The sequence below is a fragment of the Cebus imitator genome, unplaced genomic scaffold (genome assembly GCF_001604975.1).
Source record: "Cebus imitator isolate Cc_AM_T3 unplaced genomic scaffold, Cebus_imitator-1.0 Scaffold199, whole genome shotgun sequence".
NCBI classification, from domain to species: domain Eukaryota; kingdom Metazoa; phylum Chordata; class Mammalia; order Primates; family Cebidae; genus Cebus; species Cebus imitator.
This window is the reverse complement of record NW_016107514.1, coordinates 726,281-743,613: the sequence shown is the minus strand read 5'-3', so window position 1 is coordinate 743,613 and position 17,333 is coordinate 726,281. Positions and strand designations below refer to the sequence as shown.

At 43.1% G+C, this 17,333-nt stretch overlaps 1 protein-coding gene across 7 annotated transcripts in view; it reads left to right on the top strand.

The window, feature by feature from the left end:
- CHD7 (chromodomain helicase DNA binding protein 7) overlaps positions 1-6,352 on the top strand; it is a 179,046-nt gene extending 172,694 nt beyond the window's left edge. For 2 of the 7 annotated variants that reach the window (XM_037745391.1, XM_017547549.2), the window contains 4 exons: positions 240-461; positions 1,528-1,668; positions 1,915-2,019; positions 4,371-5,405. In XM_037745391.1, the coding sequence (XP_037601319.1) occupies positions 240-461; positions 1,528-1,668; positions 1,915-2,019; positions 4,371-5,288 (1,386 nt within the window). In that variant the 3' untranslated portion in view covers positions 5,289-5,405. Of the gene's footprint in view, positions 1-239; positions 462-1,527; positions 1,669-1,914; positions 2,020-4,370 lie in introns of all 7 variants that reach the window. The other 5 variants (XM_017547548.2, XM_017547551.2, XM_017547553.2 and 2 more) reach the window with 5 other exon arrangements.
- The last annotated feature ends 10,981 nt before the right edge of the window (positions 6,353-17,333 follow it).

Genomic DNA, 17,333 nt, shown 5'->3' with positions numbered 1-17,333 from the left:
TGCCCACCTCGGCTTCCCAAAGTGCTGGGATTGCAGGCATGAGCCACTGCACCCAGCCTCATCTTCTAACTTTTAATAGCTGTTCCCAAACTGACATTTTTTCTAGCAACTATTTTCTTTTCTTTTCTTTTCTTTTTTATCAAAGATCCATTATGCTAGGGTAGTATTTTCTTGAAATAGGACATTGTAAGAATCTCTTTCTTCATGTGAGAATTCATACCATTGTTAACTTTCTGCAGGAGGATGCTGAGGTGACCAAAGCTTTTGAAGAAGATATAGAGACCCCACCAACAAGAAACATTCCTTCTCCCGGACAGCTGGACCCAGACACGCGGATCCCTGTTATCAGTCTCGAAGATGGGACTAGGCTGGTGGGGGAAGATGCTCCTAAAAATAAGGATTTAGTTGAATGGCTGAAGCTGCACCCTACATACACTGTTGATATGCCAAGTTATGTACCAGTGAGTATTGCAGAGTTGAGAGTTGGAAGGAATCTTCCAGGTCGGTCCACTTCATTCCCTTATGACATAGAAATCCCTGACAGCTGGTCCCTCTGCCTTGTCCTTGAAAGTTTCCGGGTCTCAAACATTTCCCAGGTCTTTGCTGTTGGATCTTCCGCATTAGAGAAACTAGCTTGAGGTCTGTCTTACTGAAGGCAGTCTTATGGTCATTTGAAGATGTGTGTTACGCATTTCCTTACTGTTTCCTTCTCCCATCAAACACATGTGATTTCTTCAGTTATTCTTTCTATGGCATCGTTTCCAGGCAGTCTTAGTATGGGGTAACACTCTTAAATGCACTTTCTCTAGTCTCCAGACAAGGCCCGGCCATCCCAGAGTGCTATGAAGCCGTTACTTCCAGAGATTTGACCAGTTAATGCAGCCCAAGATTTTATTAGCTGCTTTTACAGCAACTGATGCTTGTGCCTTATATTAAACATTAGATAATTCATATCTCCACATGGTTTGTCAAACTGTTTGCTAGGCAGCAATGCAAGTCTTTTGCTTTTTATATTTATGTGATTGATTTTTTAAAACTTAAATGTAGGATTTTACATTTTATTTTGTTGGGTTCAGCCTAGTGTTCTTGCCGCTCGGAATGTACCCCCACTCACCACAAGATCTGTCTATTTGTGGGTTAGTTCTCATCACAGACAGTCTCATGTTGTCGATGTGGTATCATCTCTGTGTTTATTTAAGCCACTAACTAGAAATTAGTAAAAGTACTACAGAAAGCCTCCTTTAAAAGTACCATGACTTCTTTAAACATTTGAAGAAAAACTTTAAGTGAGATTATTGATACACAAAAGGAAAAGCAAATTCTCACTTCTGTGTTCCTTAAGGGACAGGAGTAAAAAAGGAGTTTTTTTCTTTCAAAGAGAAAAATATAGTTTCTAATATTAATAATTAAAATTATTATTCAAATTTCCATAATAATGAAGATGATCTGACAGTTCTCTCTGGCATTTATATAGAGAAGACTAAGTACTGCTTACCAGTTTTACTAAATATGTTTCTTCTTTTGCAGAAGAATGCAGATGTGCTGTTTTCCTCATTTCAGAAACCGAAACAGAAACGACATAGATGTCGAAACCCTAATAAATTGGATATAAACACTTTGACAGGAGAGGAAAGGGTGCCTGTTGTCAATAAGCGAAATGGCAAGAAGGTAAATGCTGGGAGACGGAGTTGATCACTGTGCGATTTCTTAGCCCAGAAAGAAGTATTTTATCCTGCCGTCTTCCATAAAGGAAAAGAATCCTGTCTGCCCAAATGCATGCATGCATGTGTGCATGTGCGTGCGTGTGTGTGTGTGTGTGGTGTATGTGTGTATTATAGAAGGGGAAGGGAGTAGATTAATGGAGAGTGGAGGGAAGACTGTATTTTTAATCATTTGTCAAATGCCTCTACCCAGATGGGTGGAGCTATGGCGCCTCCAATGAAGGATCTACCCAGGTGGCTGGAAGAAAATCCCGAATTTGCAGTTGCTCCAGACTGGACTGATATAGTTAAGCAGTCTGTAAGTACAAACTGCATTTCTGTCAGGAAAGGTAGCTATACAAAACTGTTTTCCTGAGTCTTTCTTATTTTCTGTTGCCCATTAATTATTCAGTAGTAACTTATTCTTAGCTTAAAAAAGAATTGACATAATACATGGTTTTCATACATCATTAATACATCATGATTTCTTATATCAATACATCATTAATCCAAAGTGAATTCATTTGTCAGCTCCAATTTAAAAGCTTTTGTATGGCATACATTCACAGTCTTGGAGGTTGACTTCTCCATGGGGGGATCGCCCCAGGTAAACCTACTTAACAGCTCATCTGTGGAATGGAATGTATGGTGGTTGAGATCATTAAGGTTAATTGTGATTTCTGATTTAAAAGAAAAAAACACAACAGTTTTGCCTAAAAGATTTGTTATTATTAGCTTTTAAAAAATTAGTTCATGACATGCTGATTCTTTTTTGTTTTAATTATACATTAAAAATAACTTTGCTTTGGGTGTCACGTTCTATCCATCTTAACACACGTGTGAGTTTGTGAACCGACACTGTAGTCAGAATAGGGTTCCCTCAGTCACCAAGATCCCTCACACTGTCCTTTCTCCGACCCCAGCCCCTGGGTGCCGCTGACCTGTTCTCCATCCCTATCTTTTTGAGAATGTCCTAAAATGGAAGCATGAGGGACATAAGTGTTGAAGCGATTTCTTTCACTCATCATATGGTGGTCGCATGTGTCACAGTTCACTGCTTTCCGTTGCTGAGTGGCTCTCTCCATTGCATAGATGTGACCCTGTGTGCTTAGCCCTCACACACGGAAGGACATCTGGGTTATTTCCTGATTTTTGAAGCTATGAATAGAGCTGCTATAAGCAATTGTATACAGGTTTTGGTGTGAACATAAGTTTTCATTTTTCTAGAGTAGATACTAAGACATAATTACATTTTCCATATTTTAAAAATGCTTTTTCTCTTACATACATTTGAAATATTTAAAATAACACATTATAGAGGGAATAAAACATCCTGGGTTTATATTATGTTACACTATTTTATAATTTTTCTCCCATACATTTTTTTTTTTTTTTTTTTTTTTGAGGCAAGATCTTTTTCTGTCACCCAGGCTGGAGTGCAGTGGCAAAATCACGGCTCACTACAACCCCAACCTCCCAGGCCCAAGCAATCCTCCCACGTCAGCCTCCCAAGCAACTGGGACTACAGGCACACGTCACCAAGCCTGGCTAGTTTTTGTATTTTTTGTAGAGAAGGGATTTCACCACGTTGTCCAGGCTGGTGTCGAATTCAGCTCAAGCAGTCTGCCCACCCTGACCTCCCAAAGTGCTGAGATTACAAGTGTGAGCCACTGATGCCCAACCAAAAAAATTTTTAATTGACAGATATTTAATTGACAAAAATTAATTGATGAATAAAATATATATTCAAGGTATACAGCATGGTGTTTTTTGTTTTTTGTTTTTTTTAAGAGACAGGGTCTTGCTCTGTCACCCAGGCTGGAGTTCAGTGGTGAGATCATAGTTCACTGCAGCCTCGAACTCCTGGGCTCAAGCAGTCCTCCTACTTCAGCCTCCTGATTAGCCAGATAGCTGGGATGACAGGCATATGCCGCCAAACCTGGAATTTTTTTTCATTTTTTGTAGAGAGAGGGTCTTACTATATTGCCCAGGGCTGGTCTTAGACTCCTGGGCTCAAGCAGTCCTCCTCTTAGCCTCCCAAAGTGCTGGGATTATAAGCGTGAGCCATGGCACCTGGCTCACAAGTGATGATTTGATATAATTTTACATTATGTACTTTTTAAAATGTGCGATGGGTGCATAGTAGGTGTGTATATTTATAAGGTACGTGAGATATTTTGGTACAGGCACATGGTACATAATCACTTTAGGTAGATGAGATATGCATCACCTCAAGCATTTACCCTTTGTATTACAAACAAGGCGATTATATTCTTTTAGTTATTTTTGAATATACAATAGATTATTGTTGACTGTGTAGTCACCCTGTTGTGTTATCAAATATTAGATCTTATTCATCCTGTCTAAATCTGTTTTTGTACCCCATCAGGTATTTTCTGATGTATTATTTCTTGAGTTAGTTATGGATGCAGCTAACATGACATTTACCTCACTGATGAGTAGCCCTTGAGCAGTTTTTCTGCAGTTCAAGCTAACATAATAATAGAATCAGAAGTTTTGCTTCATAAGTTTTATCATTGAGCTGTTAGAAGAGAAGAACTACTTAGGTATTTCCATTTGGACTGGCAGGTTCACCACAGAGGCTCGCATTGAGATCCAGTTGTCTTCGGCAGCCCTTATAACCATTGTTCTCCTCCCCCTCTCCTCCAGGGTTTTGTTCCCGAGTCGATGTTTGACCGCCTTCTCACTGGGCCTGTGGTGCGGGGAGAAGGAGCAAGCAGAAGAGGAAGAAGGCCCAAAAGTGAGATCGCCAGAGCAGCCGCGGCCGCTGCTGCTGTGGCCTCCACGTCAGGGATCAACCCTCTGCTGGTGAACAGCCTGTTTGCTGGAATGGACCTGACGAGCCTTCAGAATCTCCAGAATCTCCAGTCGCTCCAGCTGGCAGGCCTCATGGGCTTCCCTCCAGGACTGGCAACAGCTGCCACTGCCGGAGGCGACGCGAAGAACCCTGCTGCTGTGCTGCCCCTGATGCTGCCAGGAATGGCGGGCCTGCCCAACGTGTTTGGCTTGGGCGGGCTGTTGAATAACCCTCTGTCAGCTGCTACTGGAAACACCACTACTGCTTCTAGTCAAGGAGAACCGGAAGACAGCACTTCAAAAGGAGAGGAGAAAGGAAATGAGAATGAAGACGAGAACAAAGACTCTGAGAAAAGCACAGATGCTGTTTCGGCTGCTGACTCTGCAAATGGATCTGTTGGTGCTGCTACTGCCCCGGCCGGATTGCCCTCAAACCCGCTAGCCTTCAACCCTTTCCTCCTGTCCACCATGGCCCCGGGCCTCTTCTACCCATCCATGTTTCTACCTCCAGGACTGGGGGGATTGACGCTGCCTGGGTTCCCAGCATTGGCAGGACTTCAGAATGCCGTGGGCTCCAGCGAAGAAAAGGCTGCTGACAAGGCCGAGGGAAGACCCTTTAAAGATGGGGAGACCCTCGAAGGCAGCGATGCCGAGGAGAGCCTGGATAAGACTGCAGAGTCCTCCCTCTTAGAAGACGAAATAGCACAGGGTGAAGAGCTAGACTCGCTTGATGGGGGGGAAGAAATAGAAAACAATGAAAATGATGAATAACCAGTACCAGTTCCAGTTCAAGTGTTTAAAACTTTTGACAAGTGGTAGTCCTACTGTTTACACTCACAGTTAATGTTCATACCTAGTTTTATAAGCTGTTCTGTAACATAGTGTAGCAAAAAAAAAAAAGTCCAAGTCATGTTATACAGGTGTGTCAAAAGGTATCTTGGTCATTAAGTATTGTGCAGTGCATTATTTATTATCCCTAGGAGAGATGAAATTTGAGAGGTGATCATGTCTTTTTAAGGAAACTTACATAATGCTCTGCTTTTCTTTTTTTTCTCTTGGTACCATTGGTATTATAATAAAGAGCAATTTGTAACTGAGTGGCACTAATGGAAGGAGGTGCCGCTCAAAGGAAGTATGAAGTTATATATTTAATTTTTTTAATTTTAATTTTTAATTTTTTTGCTGTGAAGGTCAAGATGAAATTTACCATACATATCATACTTGCTCATTTGTTTCCCTTTTTTGACTGTATGGGGGTTCCCACACTCGCACATACACACACATCCATACACTCTGACAATCTCCACGCTAGTGTGAACGCCTCTGTCCCGAGGCGCAGCAATAATAAGGCAGCTGTTGAATGTGAAGGGTCCCTTTGGAAAATTAACCTACTGGGAGGGTTCTTGCCAGACAGAACTGCAGTTCCATTGTCTCGTGGTCTTGTAATGCACTGGTATAAACAAAATAAATAGATGAATAAATAAAGAGTGAGAAAAGAGAGAATCAGGTACCTTTTTTAAATTAAAGGACTTTGTTACTTTAGCCACAAAGCTAAAACAGCATTACCTCAGATCTAAACTAGCCTTGAAGTTTACAGACATGACTTTGTAAATGTATTGTTTTTCTTTGTTGTGATGTCCTTTTATTTTTTTCTTTGAAAACTGCTATCATGTAAGATAAAATGTAAATTGCTGCCAACTGTAGTAATGATGCTTTTAATAAAAGTGACCCATGATATGCAGAGATGTAATTATAGAATGTAGTATGTAGGGAAACTGGTGTTCACTCTATTTTTTGTATTCGTAATAGATGCAAATACAGCATTCTGGCTTTTGTACAGTTTCTTGATATATCCTCTTATACTAGATTAGCTTTTAGTAATACACTAAACTGTCTCCAAGACTAGACAGGAAGGAAAACCTTGAATTACTCTCACATAATTCCACTCCAGATATCTCAACAGAAATGCACGCAAAAAGCTCCTATTACTCCCTCAAAAGGGCATCTGAGACTGAGAATACTTAGAAATGTGTGCAGTGTGTGATAATGTGGTACACTGAAGAACAAAAGGGCAAAAGAAAAATGAGGCTTTAATAGGCACAATATCTAGGTCATTTATCCTTGGTTAATGGGTAGAAAAACACAATGCAGTAGTGTCAGCAAGGGACACAAAGGCACTCTGGTGTCCTGCAGACCAGCGCTCCATGCCAAAAACCAGTGTGTGGAAAAACCCATGTGGAATTGAAACAGACCCACTTACGCATGCACGCGCGCACTCATGGTCTCAGGAGCTACTTATTTGTGGACCCTTTTTTGACTTCTGATATTTAAAGTAAAATATAATTTGAGATCTACTGTTTTTACCTTTTTATGTCACCTGAGCCAATACAAAGCCATATTTCCATCCAGTTAAAAAGCAGAGGAAGGGATGTGGACAAGGGTGTTTTGTGTAGGTTGCCTTTCTCCACACCCTCCCCTCAGGACGTCCACACACAGTCCACGCCAGCCAGTGTGCTGCCAGACAGGTGGTCTAAATTCCCCCCAGACAATAAGGTTCAGTTCGTTTATGCCCCAAGATGAAAATATGCCCCTTAATGATTCTGGAAAGGAACAACCTGAACCCTCCACCTTACAGACACTGTGATTGCTTTTATTTATCATCATCACCATTGTCTGCTGAAAGTGGATGGGATGTGCATGTTGGAGGAACGTGCCTTGGAGAGAATATTTTTTGAAAGCAAATTATTTGAACACGGAAAAGTAAAACCAGGTCTTAGTAAAGTATAGGGAATTTAAGTATTTAAGTAACAAAGACTAGCGGGGAGAATTTGCTTAATAAATTGAGTTATTAAAGGGTCTTTTTATAATGTTCTTTGTTGTATTGGAAATTTTCCTATGAGCCTCTGCAAATAGACAATATAATGTGACCGTGTTGGAATAAAATTCTAAGAGCAATGATGATCTTCAAAGCCATCAGTTGCTCATGGCCAGAGGACCCCTGAGTTGATGGGAGTCACTGGCTTGTTATGTGCACCATCCAGTATTCATCTGTTGACATGGCTTTAATGTCATTCATATTTTCATATTGGAAAGTGCACTTTTTTCTTCTAGTGAAATTAATTCTTGGCAGTAGATCTTGAATCTAAGCAAGAAGTATTTTCAATTCAGTCAGATACTAAGGGGGGATCGTGTGCCTACCATTGAGAAAGCACTGAGATTCCCCTGGCGTTGCTGCCTGATGGAAGTGCTGTTCTTCCCTGAGGAGGCTGAGGCCCGGGAGTGGGCATCACCACCAGCAGTAAGCACAGGAGCGGGCTTGAACTTAGGCGGTCTGACCGCAGAAGCCTATGTATGTGCTTTTAAAATACTGCGATTTTAGGTCTCGGAAAGAAAATTATTACATAAAAATGACTGAAAGTTTGCTGTTTTTCCCCTTCATGACATCTTAAGTTTGAGGTTGGGAATTAAGAGAAAGTCTTGAATTACAGCCTTAGCTCTGGCTGAGGAAATGAATCCCACCTACCTCATTTAAATCTGGATTTATTTTGCCCCACAAGTGTTTCTATTTTATAAAGAAATCAAGTCTTTAAAAAGAATTTGTTCAAATAAGTTGCAGAGATAGTAAATTTCCAACCTGGTATTTGAATCCTGATTGATCTAACTGCAAAGCCCAGGCTCGTAACTACTGTGCTAGTGTAATTAACATTCATCAACAGCATTTTGTGCTGTGTGCTAGATGCTGTGCTGGGAATATAGAAATGAAAGCAAACAGATTAGTCGCCTGCTGTCATGGAGCTTACATTCTAGTACGAAGAGATGGATAATAGATTACAAATAAAATGTTTGCAGAGCAAGGAAGACATTTTTTTTTGAGATGGAGTTTCGCTCGTGTTGCCCAGGCTGGAATGCAATGGCATGATCTTGGCTCATGGCAACCTCCGCCTCCTGAGTTCAAGTGATTCTTCTCCCTCAGCCTCCTGAGTAACTGGGATTACAGGCATGCACCACCGTGCCCAGCTAATTTTGTATTTTTAGTAGAGACAGAGTTTTATAATGTTGGTCAGACTGGTCTCAAGCTCCTGACCTCAGGTGATCCGCCCGCCTTGGCCTCCCAAAGTGCTGGGATTACAGGCGTGAGCCACCGTGCCTGACCGGAAGACTTAAATAAGGTGATATGATGGTCAGGAAAGAGCTCTCTATGGAGGAGACAACTTAGCTCACACCTGAGTGATGAGAAGTCATAGGCAGACTAAGATCTGGTTGGAGAATGGTCCAGACAAAAGGAATGACAAATACAAAGACCTTGAACTGGGAATGAGCTTGGAATAAGGAGTGGAGAGGCCATCTGCCTTGAAAAATTGGGAGGCATGGGTCAGATTACATAGGGCCTAGAGGCCCTGGTGGAGGATTTGGGTTTCATGCTAAGTGCTATAGAAAGTCTTCTGAAGGCTTTATGCAGAAAATTTGTCATTTTCTCATTTTTAAAAGATCATTATGTCTGCAGTGCAAAAAAAAACTCCCTTGTAAAGGGGAGTCAGGGATTCCAGCTGGGAGGCGACGGGTAGCAGCCTTGGGTCAAGGTGGTGGGGAGTAATGGAGGAGGAAAGCTGGGGATGGACGTGGGATATGTTTCGAAGAGGTATACTCTCCAATTTAAATGAACTTTTCAGTGAATAATTGGAATTCTTCAGGAAAACTGCTAAAAACCAACAGATAAAGAATGTTCACCGTCCTATTTTTTTAAAATAAGAATCTTGTGATTCGTGTTATAAGAAGATACTGGGAAAAGAAATATTTCCATCATGTCCTGTTATAAAATTTTCTTTTTAGGTCAATGAAAATTATTTGTTAATTGTCTGTGGGACGAGTTTTTAGAAATTACCTCTGACAGGTAGAGGAGGTGAGAGTGTATGAGCATTGTTGAAGCAATGTGTATTACAGCAAACATCTCTGTGTCTCTAGGGCCATCAATAAATTTAAATTAGGAAGCAAAACAATGTAAACGACTTCCACTAACAAGCACTTAAAAGTTAGAATACATCTTATTCATTCAACTTGGCTCTCTAATGAGCAATTTTATGTTTTCTTAAGCACAGGTAAGATTTACCACAGCTTTACACACATAGTAAAGTAAGCTACATTTGACAAAATAGATGAATAAATTACCTTCTGAAATATTTTACCTAATGTAAGACTAAGCATTTCATCCTTGAGGTTTTTGATGGAGGAGTCACTTAATTTGGAGATTTTCTGGGAAGGGTTAGGATGATTGTTTTCTAAGTATTTTGGGCTGTTTAGGTTATTTTATGCAGTGCAACATAGCACCACCCTCCCGATAGGTCTGTTGGTCTATAAGCCTCCTTTTGGATCCATAAATGCAGAGGTGAATTTTAATTTGGATCTTCTTAATCAGATATGTACTATGTAATTTAAATGAAATTAAAGAATAAGGTAGTGACAAAGTCTCACATATTCCTATATCTAATATCTTTACCTTCAGAATGATTTACTCTTTTTTTTGAGATGGAGCCTCACTCTGTCGCCCAGGCTAGAGTGCAGTGGTGCAATCTTGGCTGACTGCAGCTTCTGCCTCCCAGGTTCAAGATTCTCCTGCCTCAGCCTCCCAAATAGCTGGGATTACAGGCATCCGCCACCATGCCCAACTAATTTTTGTATGTTTAATAGAGATGTGGTTTCACCATGTTGGCCAGACTGATCTCAAACTCCTGACTTCAAGTGATCTGCCTTTCTTAGCCTCCCAAAGTGCTGGGATTACAGGCATAAGCCACTTCATCCGGCAGAATGATTTACTCTTAAAATTTGTTTTGCTCCTAAGCAGGTTGAAATTATCTTCACTTGAACAAAGATGGCAGAATTCCATTTCCAGATGTTGCAGGCATGCTATTTAAGTGTGCTGGTGCCTCTCCACAGTAGGAGTCTGCTGTGAGCCTTCCCTTCTCATGAGGTCTTTCCCGGGCTCCGAGACAAATGTCATGATAAATTTGGAGCTTTAGCTAAAGGACAGCCTAGAAGATTTCTAATGTATAATAAATAAAAGCACTAAGTCAAAATACTGCTTAGGAATCATGTTATACTTCAGGTGGCTTCCTCTATTGTCCCTTCCCCGCCTCTGCATTTTGATCTGAAAGCTCGATTTCAAGATTACAAATGAGAGAAACCTGATCCTCTTCTGTGACAGAAGCCAGGTACTGCAGTGGTTTGCAATCCAAAACCTCATAATTGTCATCCTTGGTTGAAGAGGCTTCAACTTGGATGTAGGCTGGATGACTGAAACCCAAGCAGGCTGTAAATTTAATAGTTTTGGGGAGTGCGCATGACAGTTTGGAAAACTCATCCTGTTTAATGTGTTTCACCATGTGTCCCTAGGAGTCGGGAAGTTCAGACTTTTAGAAATCAGCATTTGTGTTTGTAAAGAAGCACTGGTGAGTTAATCCACACTACACCCTGGTAAGCTGGGCCAGTCTTGTTGCTACCACCCCTTTACCAGGTGAGGCAGGGTCATTTGCCTAAGGCCAAGTACACAAGTGTGGTGGCCAGAACTAGAATTTGGACATCTCCAGTGGAAGTGGTGGCTAGCTGTGGGCCATCTGTCTTAGGATAAACCCACCATCAATGTCAATTCAGGTCTAGGATCTTAAACAAACAAAAACCTAAAATAGATCAAGCTACAAGGTCTTTCAATGTTCTTCAGATGGTGTAATCTGAAGAACAAATAGAAGGTTCCAGAATCTCATTATAGAAGTTATGACTGAACAATGCCTTAAAGGTGTTAAAGTTAAAAACAAAAGCAGTTAACAAGCAGGATTTATATCCATGCTGAGTTAATGATATGATCTATGCAACTGACAGTCTAAATATTTCTGCACATTACTGAGGATATTCGCTAGGATTTCTGGATAATGAATATTCCTCTTTCTTCTACCTTGTATCTGGATGGCCCTAAAAGCCAGTCCCAGCTTGTAGAAATCAAGATGACAAAGTCTGGAACTTATGGTTCCTACAAGGATAGAAAAGAGCCCCAGCAGAAGAGTGTTGCTTCATCCATCCCACCCACGGGGCTTTCCTAGGCTATTGTAGCTCTCACAGCAGATTTGCATATCTGTAGCTGCAGAGCTAATGTTCTCTCTCTAGGCTCAGGAGGCCCTGCGAGGCAGCTCCATGGTCCTTTCCATCTTATTGTAAGAGTTGGTGGAAAATGAGAGGCGGCCGTTGTGTCTGTCTGCGGAGGCATTGTTCTTTCCCAGACGAACTGGCCTGCTTCTCAGCTCCCAGCTTCTGCTCCTCCAGCCATGGCCAGCTTCTCAGGAGCAGCCAGACTGACTCAGAATTGCCCCAAGGGTCACTTAAAACCATAAAAAGAAACTTTTACTCTCCAAAATGTCAAGTTACAAACAGCCCCCCAAACTCCTCTTCTTGGTAGTCCTAGTGTGTGTAGAACCTGTGTGTTCTGATAGTAACACAACCATGGCAACTCAATGACAATGTGCTGGCTCGTCCCTTGGCCCCCAGCCCCTAGCCCACGTTGCGAAGAGAATTTCATTGACCATCAGAATATGCGGTGGTGGCCCCGGGGATAAAATTAAAACAAAAAAATCCCTCTTTACATTTCAACCATAAAACCATCTTTGCTGAGGACTGAGCAGGTATCAACTTTATGATCATTAAAATCTTGCTGTTGGGGATAGTTACTACAAAAACCTGAGTACTGTTTACCATGTCAGGGAAATCAAAGCTTTTTGAATTTATATTGCTTTCTTATGTGGTTTGGGGGCAGGTCAAATGAGAAAAACAACGGTGGCCTTCCAAGGTACAGAGGCCTAGGAGGACATGGTGTAAAATGTATGCAAGAAGAAAAGCAATTTTGAGAATCACTTGTTGTTTCTTCTTGTATTTGGAGCTCAAATGACTCAATGGGCAAAAAGTCATCTCCAGCTGACATGCTTTCCACATGCCTGTTCTGGTCAGAAAGCTTACCCAAAGTAGTTTACTGTTTTATTTTGTACTACGATATACTCACTACTGGACACGCATCTGCAGATTTTAAGTGCATGCTGATCCAGCACATTTATTTGCCTGGCTCGTACAGGACATGATATGCATCCTGCCTTCAAGGAGATGCTGAAATCCACAAGAACGTGAAGGGTTAGACAAACTTACTGTTTTAATAGCTGTTGCAGGTACAAGTTATCCTAGCTACTTGATTGTCAGCGTGGTTAAATGTGTTGAATAATGAAGAAGGTCCTGAGCCCAGACACTCTGGGAGAGGACATGTGGATTTGATCGGTCGTCCTTGCTCCTTGCAATTTTAACTTCCTGCACCTGATCACTTTATCCAGCTCAGGAACAGCTTTAAACTCATCTTGTTTTGCTTTAAATATATACCATCTAGGTTTCTGAATGATTGCAAAAAAGAAAAAAGTTGAGGAACTTCAGTGAAATCTCTAAGACTCACATCTCTCCTACATCAACATGACCTTGATATTCCACTTCTCTTAGAGGTGCCATCAACAGCGACCTAAAAATGGAGGCAGCAATGCCCTGAGGATGGCATCCTGCTGCTGGTGTCCACAAGCTGATTTCCTTCTGGATCTGGACATGCTTGCTTGATGGACCACATGCAGCCATGTTTTGCTTTTGTCCTTTCCGCATTACGTCTCTGCTCTCTTAGGGACAATTGTCATGGAGTCTTTTTGTTTATTAAGGACACTTTCTTTTGAAAGCTGGGCCAGGGTTATGCTAAACAAAGGGAATAATAGGCATCATTCTTGTCCTTAAGTAGCAACCAATTGGCAAGTATTTAATGTGCAATTGGAGGGTGTGTTGGAGGGTAGGGTTGAGGGAAAGAGGATATAGTCACGGTTCTTCCAGGGCCTAAGCATGTTGCTGAGGTAGTGCTTTGCAGATTTCGGGGCATTCATCTGTGCATTCTCTCAATGGATACAACTTTGAAATAGGCTCTTTGGGACTTTAGAGATTAAAGAAATTAAGGTTCCATGATGGAAGGAACCTTAGTTAAAGGAACCTTTAAGCAAGTGGTTTAGTTAAATCGTGCAGATAGGTCTTTGGACTCCAGGTCACGTAGTGTGGTTTCTTTACCACATAATGACAGCAACCAGGTAACTCCTGCCACGTACACAAAGTGGCAGCCCTGTAGAGCAAGTTCATCTCTGAGCCTCACCTTCCTCATTTGTAAATTTGGAATCAAAATGATGATAATGCCTTTCTTCTAGTGTTGTGTGAAGATTAGAAATCCTGAATATGGCTGGGCACAGTGGCCCACACCTGTAATCCCAACACTTTGGGAGGCCGAGACAGACGAATCACCTGAGGCCAGGGGTTCAAGACCAGTCTGGCCAACATGGCAAAACCCCATCTCTATTAAAAATCATAAAAATTAGCTAAGTGTGTGGTGGGCACCTGTAATCCCAACTACTCAGGAGGCTAAGGCGGAAGAATTACTTGAACCCGGGAGGTGGAGGGGACAGTGAGCTGAGATCGTGCCACTGTACTCCAGCCTAAGCGACAGAGGGAGACTGTCTTGAGAAAAAAAAAAGAAAAAAGAAACGGAATCCTGAATATGCAAACAAAGTTCCTAGCATCTGGCGCTGAACTGGCACTCAATAAACGATCATTTTAAAAACTTTTGCATTGGCCGGGTGCGGTGGCTCACGCCTGTAATCCCAGCACTTTGGAAGGTGGAGGCGGGTGGATCATGAGGTCAAGAGATCAACACCATTCTGGCCAACGTGGTGAAACCCCGTCTCTACTAAAAATACAAAAATTAGCCAGGTGTGGTGGCGTGCCCCTGTAGTCCCAGCTACTCGGGAGGCTGAAGCAGGAGAATTGCTTGAACCTGGGAGGCAGAGGTTGCAGTGAGCCGAGATTCATGCCACTGCACTCCATCCTGGTAATAGAGCGAGACTCTGTCTCAAAAACAAAACAAAACCCCTCGTATCATTTGATAAATTCTAAAGAAGTGGTACAGGAGAATGAAGCCCAAAAACACTGAGCAAGTGGCCGGGGTGGTGCTGGTTGATAAGGAGAGTTCTGTCGAAATGAGGCTTGTGCCTGTCCTGACACACAGGCGGTTCTTGGCTGAAGACAGCAGGGCAGACTTGAGCTTGGAGTGGGTGGGAGGAGGTAAGGCTTCTGCAACGTCGGTTCTCAAACACTAGTGAGCAATACAAGTAGCCTTGGGACTTTGTACATGGCCAGATTTGAATGAAAATTACTTTTAAAGCCTCACAATACTCTTATTCCAATACATTCTAAATATTTTCTGTTGTATTATATTTCATTAGAATAAATAAAAGATCATTCGCTTCTAAACTGACTTAATGATGCAGTAGTGGGTGGTGGCCTGCACTTTGAAAAATCCTGCATTAAAACAAGGGTTCTTGCCCTGGGTCCATGGGTGAGCTTTGTGGGGAGGTAGGGGGGCCCAAATCACCTGAATTTGGATGCATAGTTATGTGTGTATTTTTCTGCAGAGAGGGTCCCCAAATATTGTTTGGACCTCGAAGCACCTGTGACTTCCTCTTTGAGAAGGTAATAAGAGAGCCAGAAAAGCAGCTTTGAGTTGATTGGGGATTACTTATAATGCCACTTCAGAAATGGAAAACAGAAAAAACCAGTCCCTTAAGAGGAAAAACTCACAGGTAAATGGAACGTTCCCTCCAAAATGCCCCCTGCCCAGAGGACTCTTCTCCCGCTTGTGTGACAGCCAGCAGTTGGGACAGCCTCCTTTTTCTCCTGCACCAAGTGGGGATGCTAATACCACCTTCCCGTGCAGGCCAGTTTTGAAGACGGAATGAGATAATGCCTGTAGAACTGCTTAGACTGGTACAAAATAAACACAATGTCAGCTATTGTGCGTACTGTCCCTGTGTGGTGACAGTACCACAGAGAGTGTTGTCCCCATTGTATCTGTCCGGTGCTTTGTGAGTGTGTATTTGTTTTTAGTGAAATGAATTATTTTCCTCATTCACGAGCATACAGGCTGATAGAAATGCCAGGCAATCTGATCTACCTCTAGGTCCCTCCGCTGGGCCCTCACACAAAGCCAGAAGTCAGAAATGAGTCCCTTTCTCTTTTTCTGGTTTCTGGAGGCTGGCCATGGGGCCCGAACGGCATCCCTGGCAAGCTAACACAGGTTCCTGGGTGCCCGAGGTGTGCCTGCCCTGCCAGATGGCAGACAGTGCCCACAGCTGCCACGCCCTCCACCCCAGCACACCCAGGATTGTGCTCTTGTTGTTACTCACCCTTCAGTAGAAAAATCAAACAAAACTGGGCCCTGGAGAGCTGTCCTCAGCTTTCCTTCTCTCCAGGAGGAACAAAGGTGAAAGGAAAAAGGGTTTTCTGCATAAGGTGCCCACCTTTGGGGGTCTGAATTTCTGTTCTCTTATTTTATTAATATTATTTGCTGCCATGCTGTTCAGTCGTGAGGGCCAGGGCCCCACGCAGCAGGGATGTCTCTGGGTGCCACCGTGGGTGGAGAGGGCTGACTGCAGCTGCGCCGGGCACAGGTGGGCACTGGATAGGGCTGCACGGTGGGCACGGAGCGCCTCTGCCAGAAACCGCCTCTTCCTTCCCAAACTCAGTTTTAAAGCACTCCTCGCTCCAGCTCACCAAGTGAGGTGCCGCTGGTTTTAACAGCTCCCACCAGGTAAAGAACGAAGATCTATACACATACAGTGCCTGAGCCTGTTTGTTTCTAATCGAGTGTTTTTATAAGTAGGGTTCCCACCAGAAAAAGGCACACGCACATGCGTGATGGTCTGGACTGTGTCCTCCCCAGATGAACGTGCTGGAACCCGAGCCCCCAGCACCTCAGGATGGGACTGCATGCAAAGACAGAGCCTGTAAGAGGGGATTAAGGGAAAATGAGTTCGTATGGGTGGGCCCCGCTCCAACCTGACTGGTGTCCATAAGAAGAGGAGATTAGGACACACACAGAGCCAGAGGGAAGACCTCCTGAGGGCATGGGGAGAAGGTGGCCATCCACAAGCCCAGGAGAGAGGCCCCCAGGAAGCCAACCCTGCTGACCTCTTGATCTTGGACTTCCAGCCTCCAGAACGGTGAGAAAAGAGATGTGTGTTGTTTCAGCCACCCAGTCTGTGGTACCTGGTTATGGCAGCCTCGGCAAACTAATAAACTGTGTCTTTCATGAATTCGTATAGCAACAGTTTACAAGCCTGGCCAGCCCAATCAGAATACGAAAAAGTAAGAAACCACCAGGCGAAGGGACAGCGGCCGTTCACTCAGCAGTGCTGTGGTCCACCAGATGGACTCGGGCTGATGGGAGTCTGGTTGAGTCTTGATCAGCCAATGGCAGCTTGTGTGCCCCGGGCGAGCTACTTCATTTCTCTGGACCTGTTTCCCCAGATGGCTGGTCGCAATAATGTCGATGAGGCGGATGGCGTGGGAATGCTAGAGCCCATTTCAGAAGCCCGCAGTGAAGATTCCACCAGTTCATATGCGTCAGGCACTGAGCCCCGGACTGCACCTAATAAACACTCTCCAGCTATCAGCATTACAAATCTGAGAGCGGGGCCACATCTGGGACCTCCTCCTTTCCAGATGTGTGACCTTGATTGAAAGTCACCACTTTCCTGGGGCTGCTCCATTTGCACAGCAAGGGCCTCCATGACACTGTGGCACTTGGGGAACCTTTTGGCTCTAACATTTTATCATTCTAATAAGTGTTGATATGACGAGCCCTTCTTTGCAAGGAGTAGGGCAACATCTTGGTGAGTTGTGAGAAGCATAACATTTGAGTTTTTTTTTTTTTTTTTT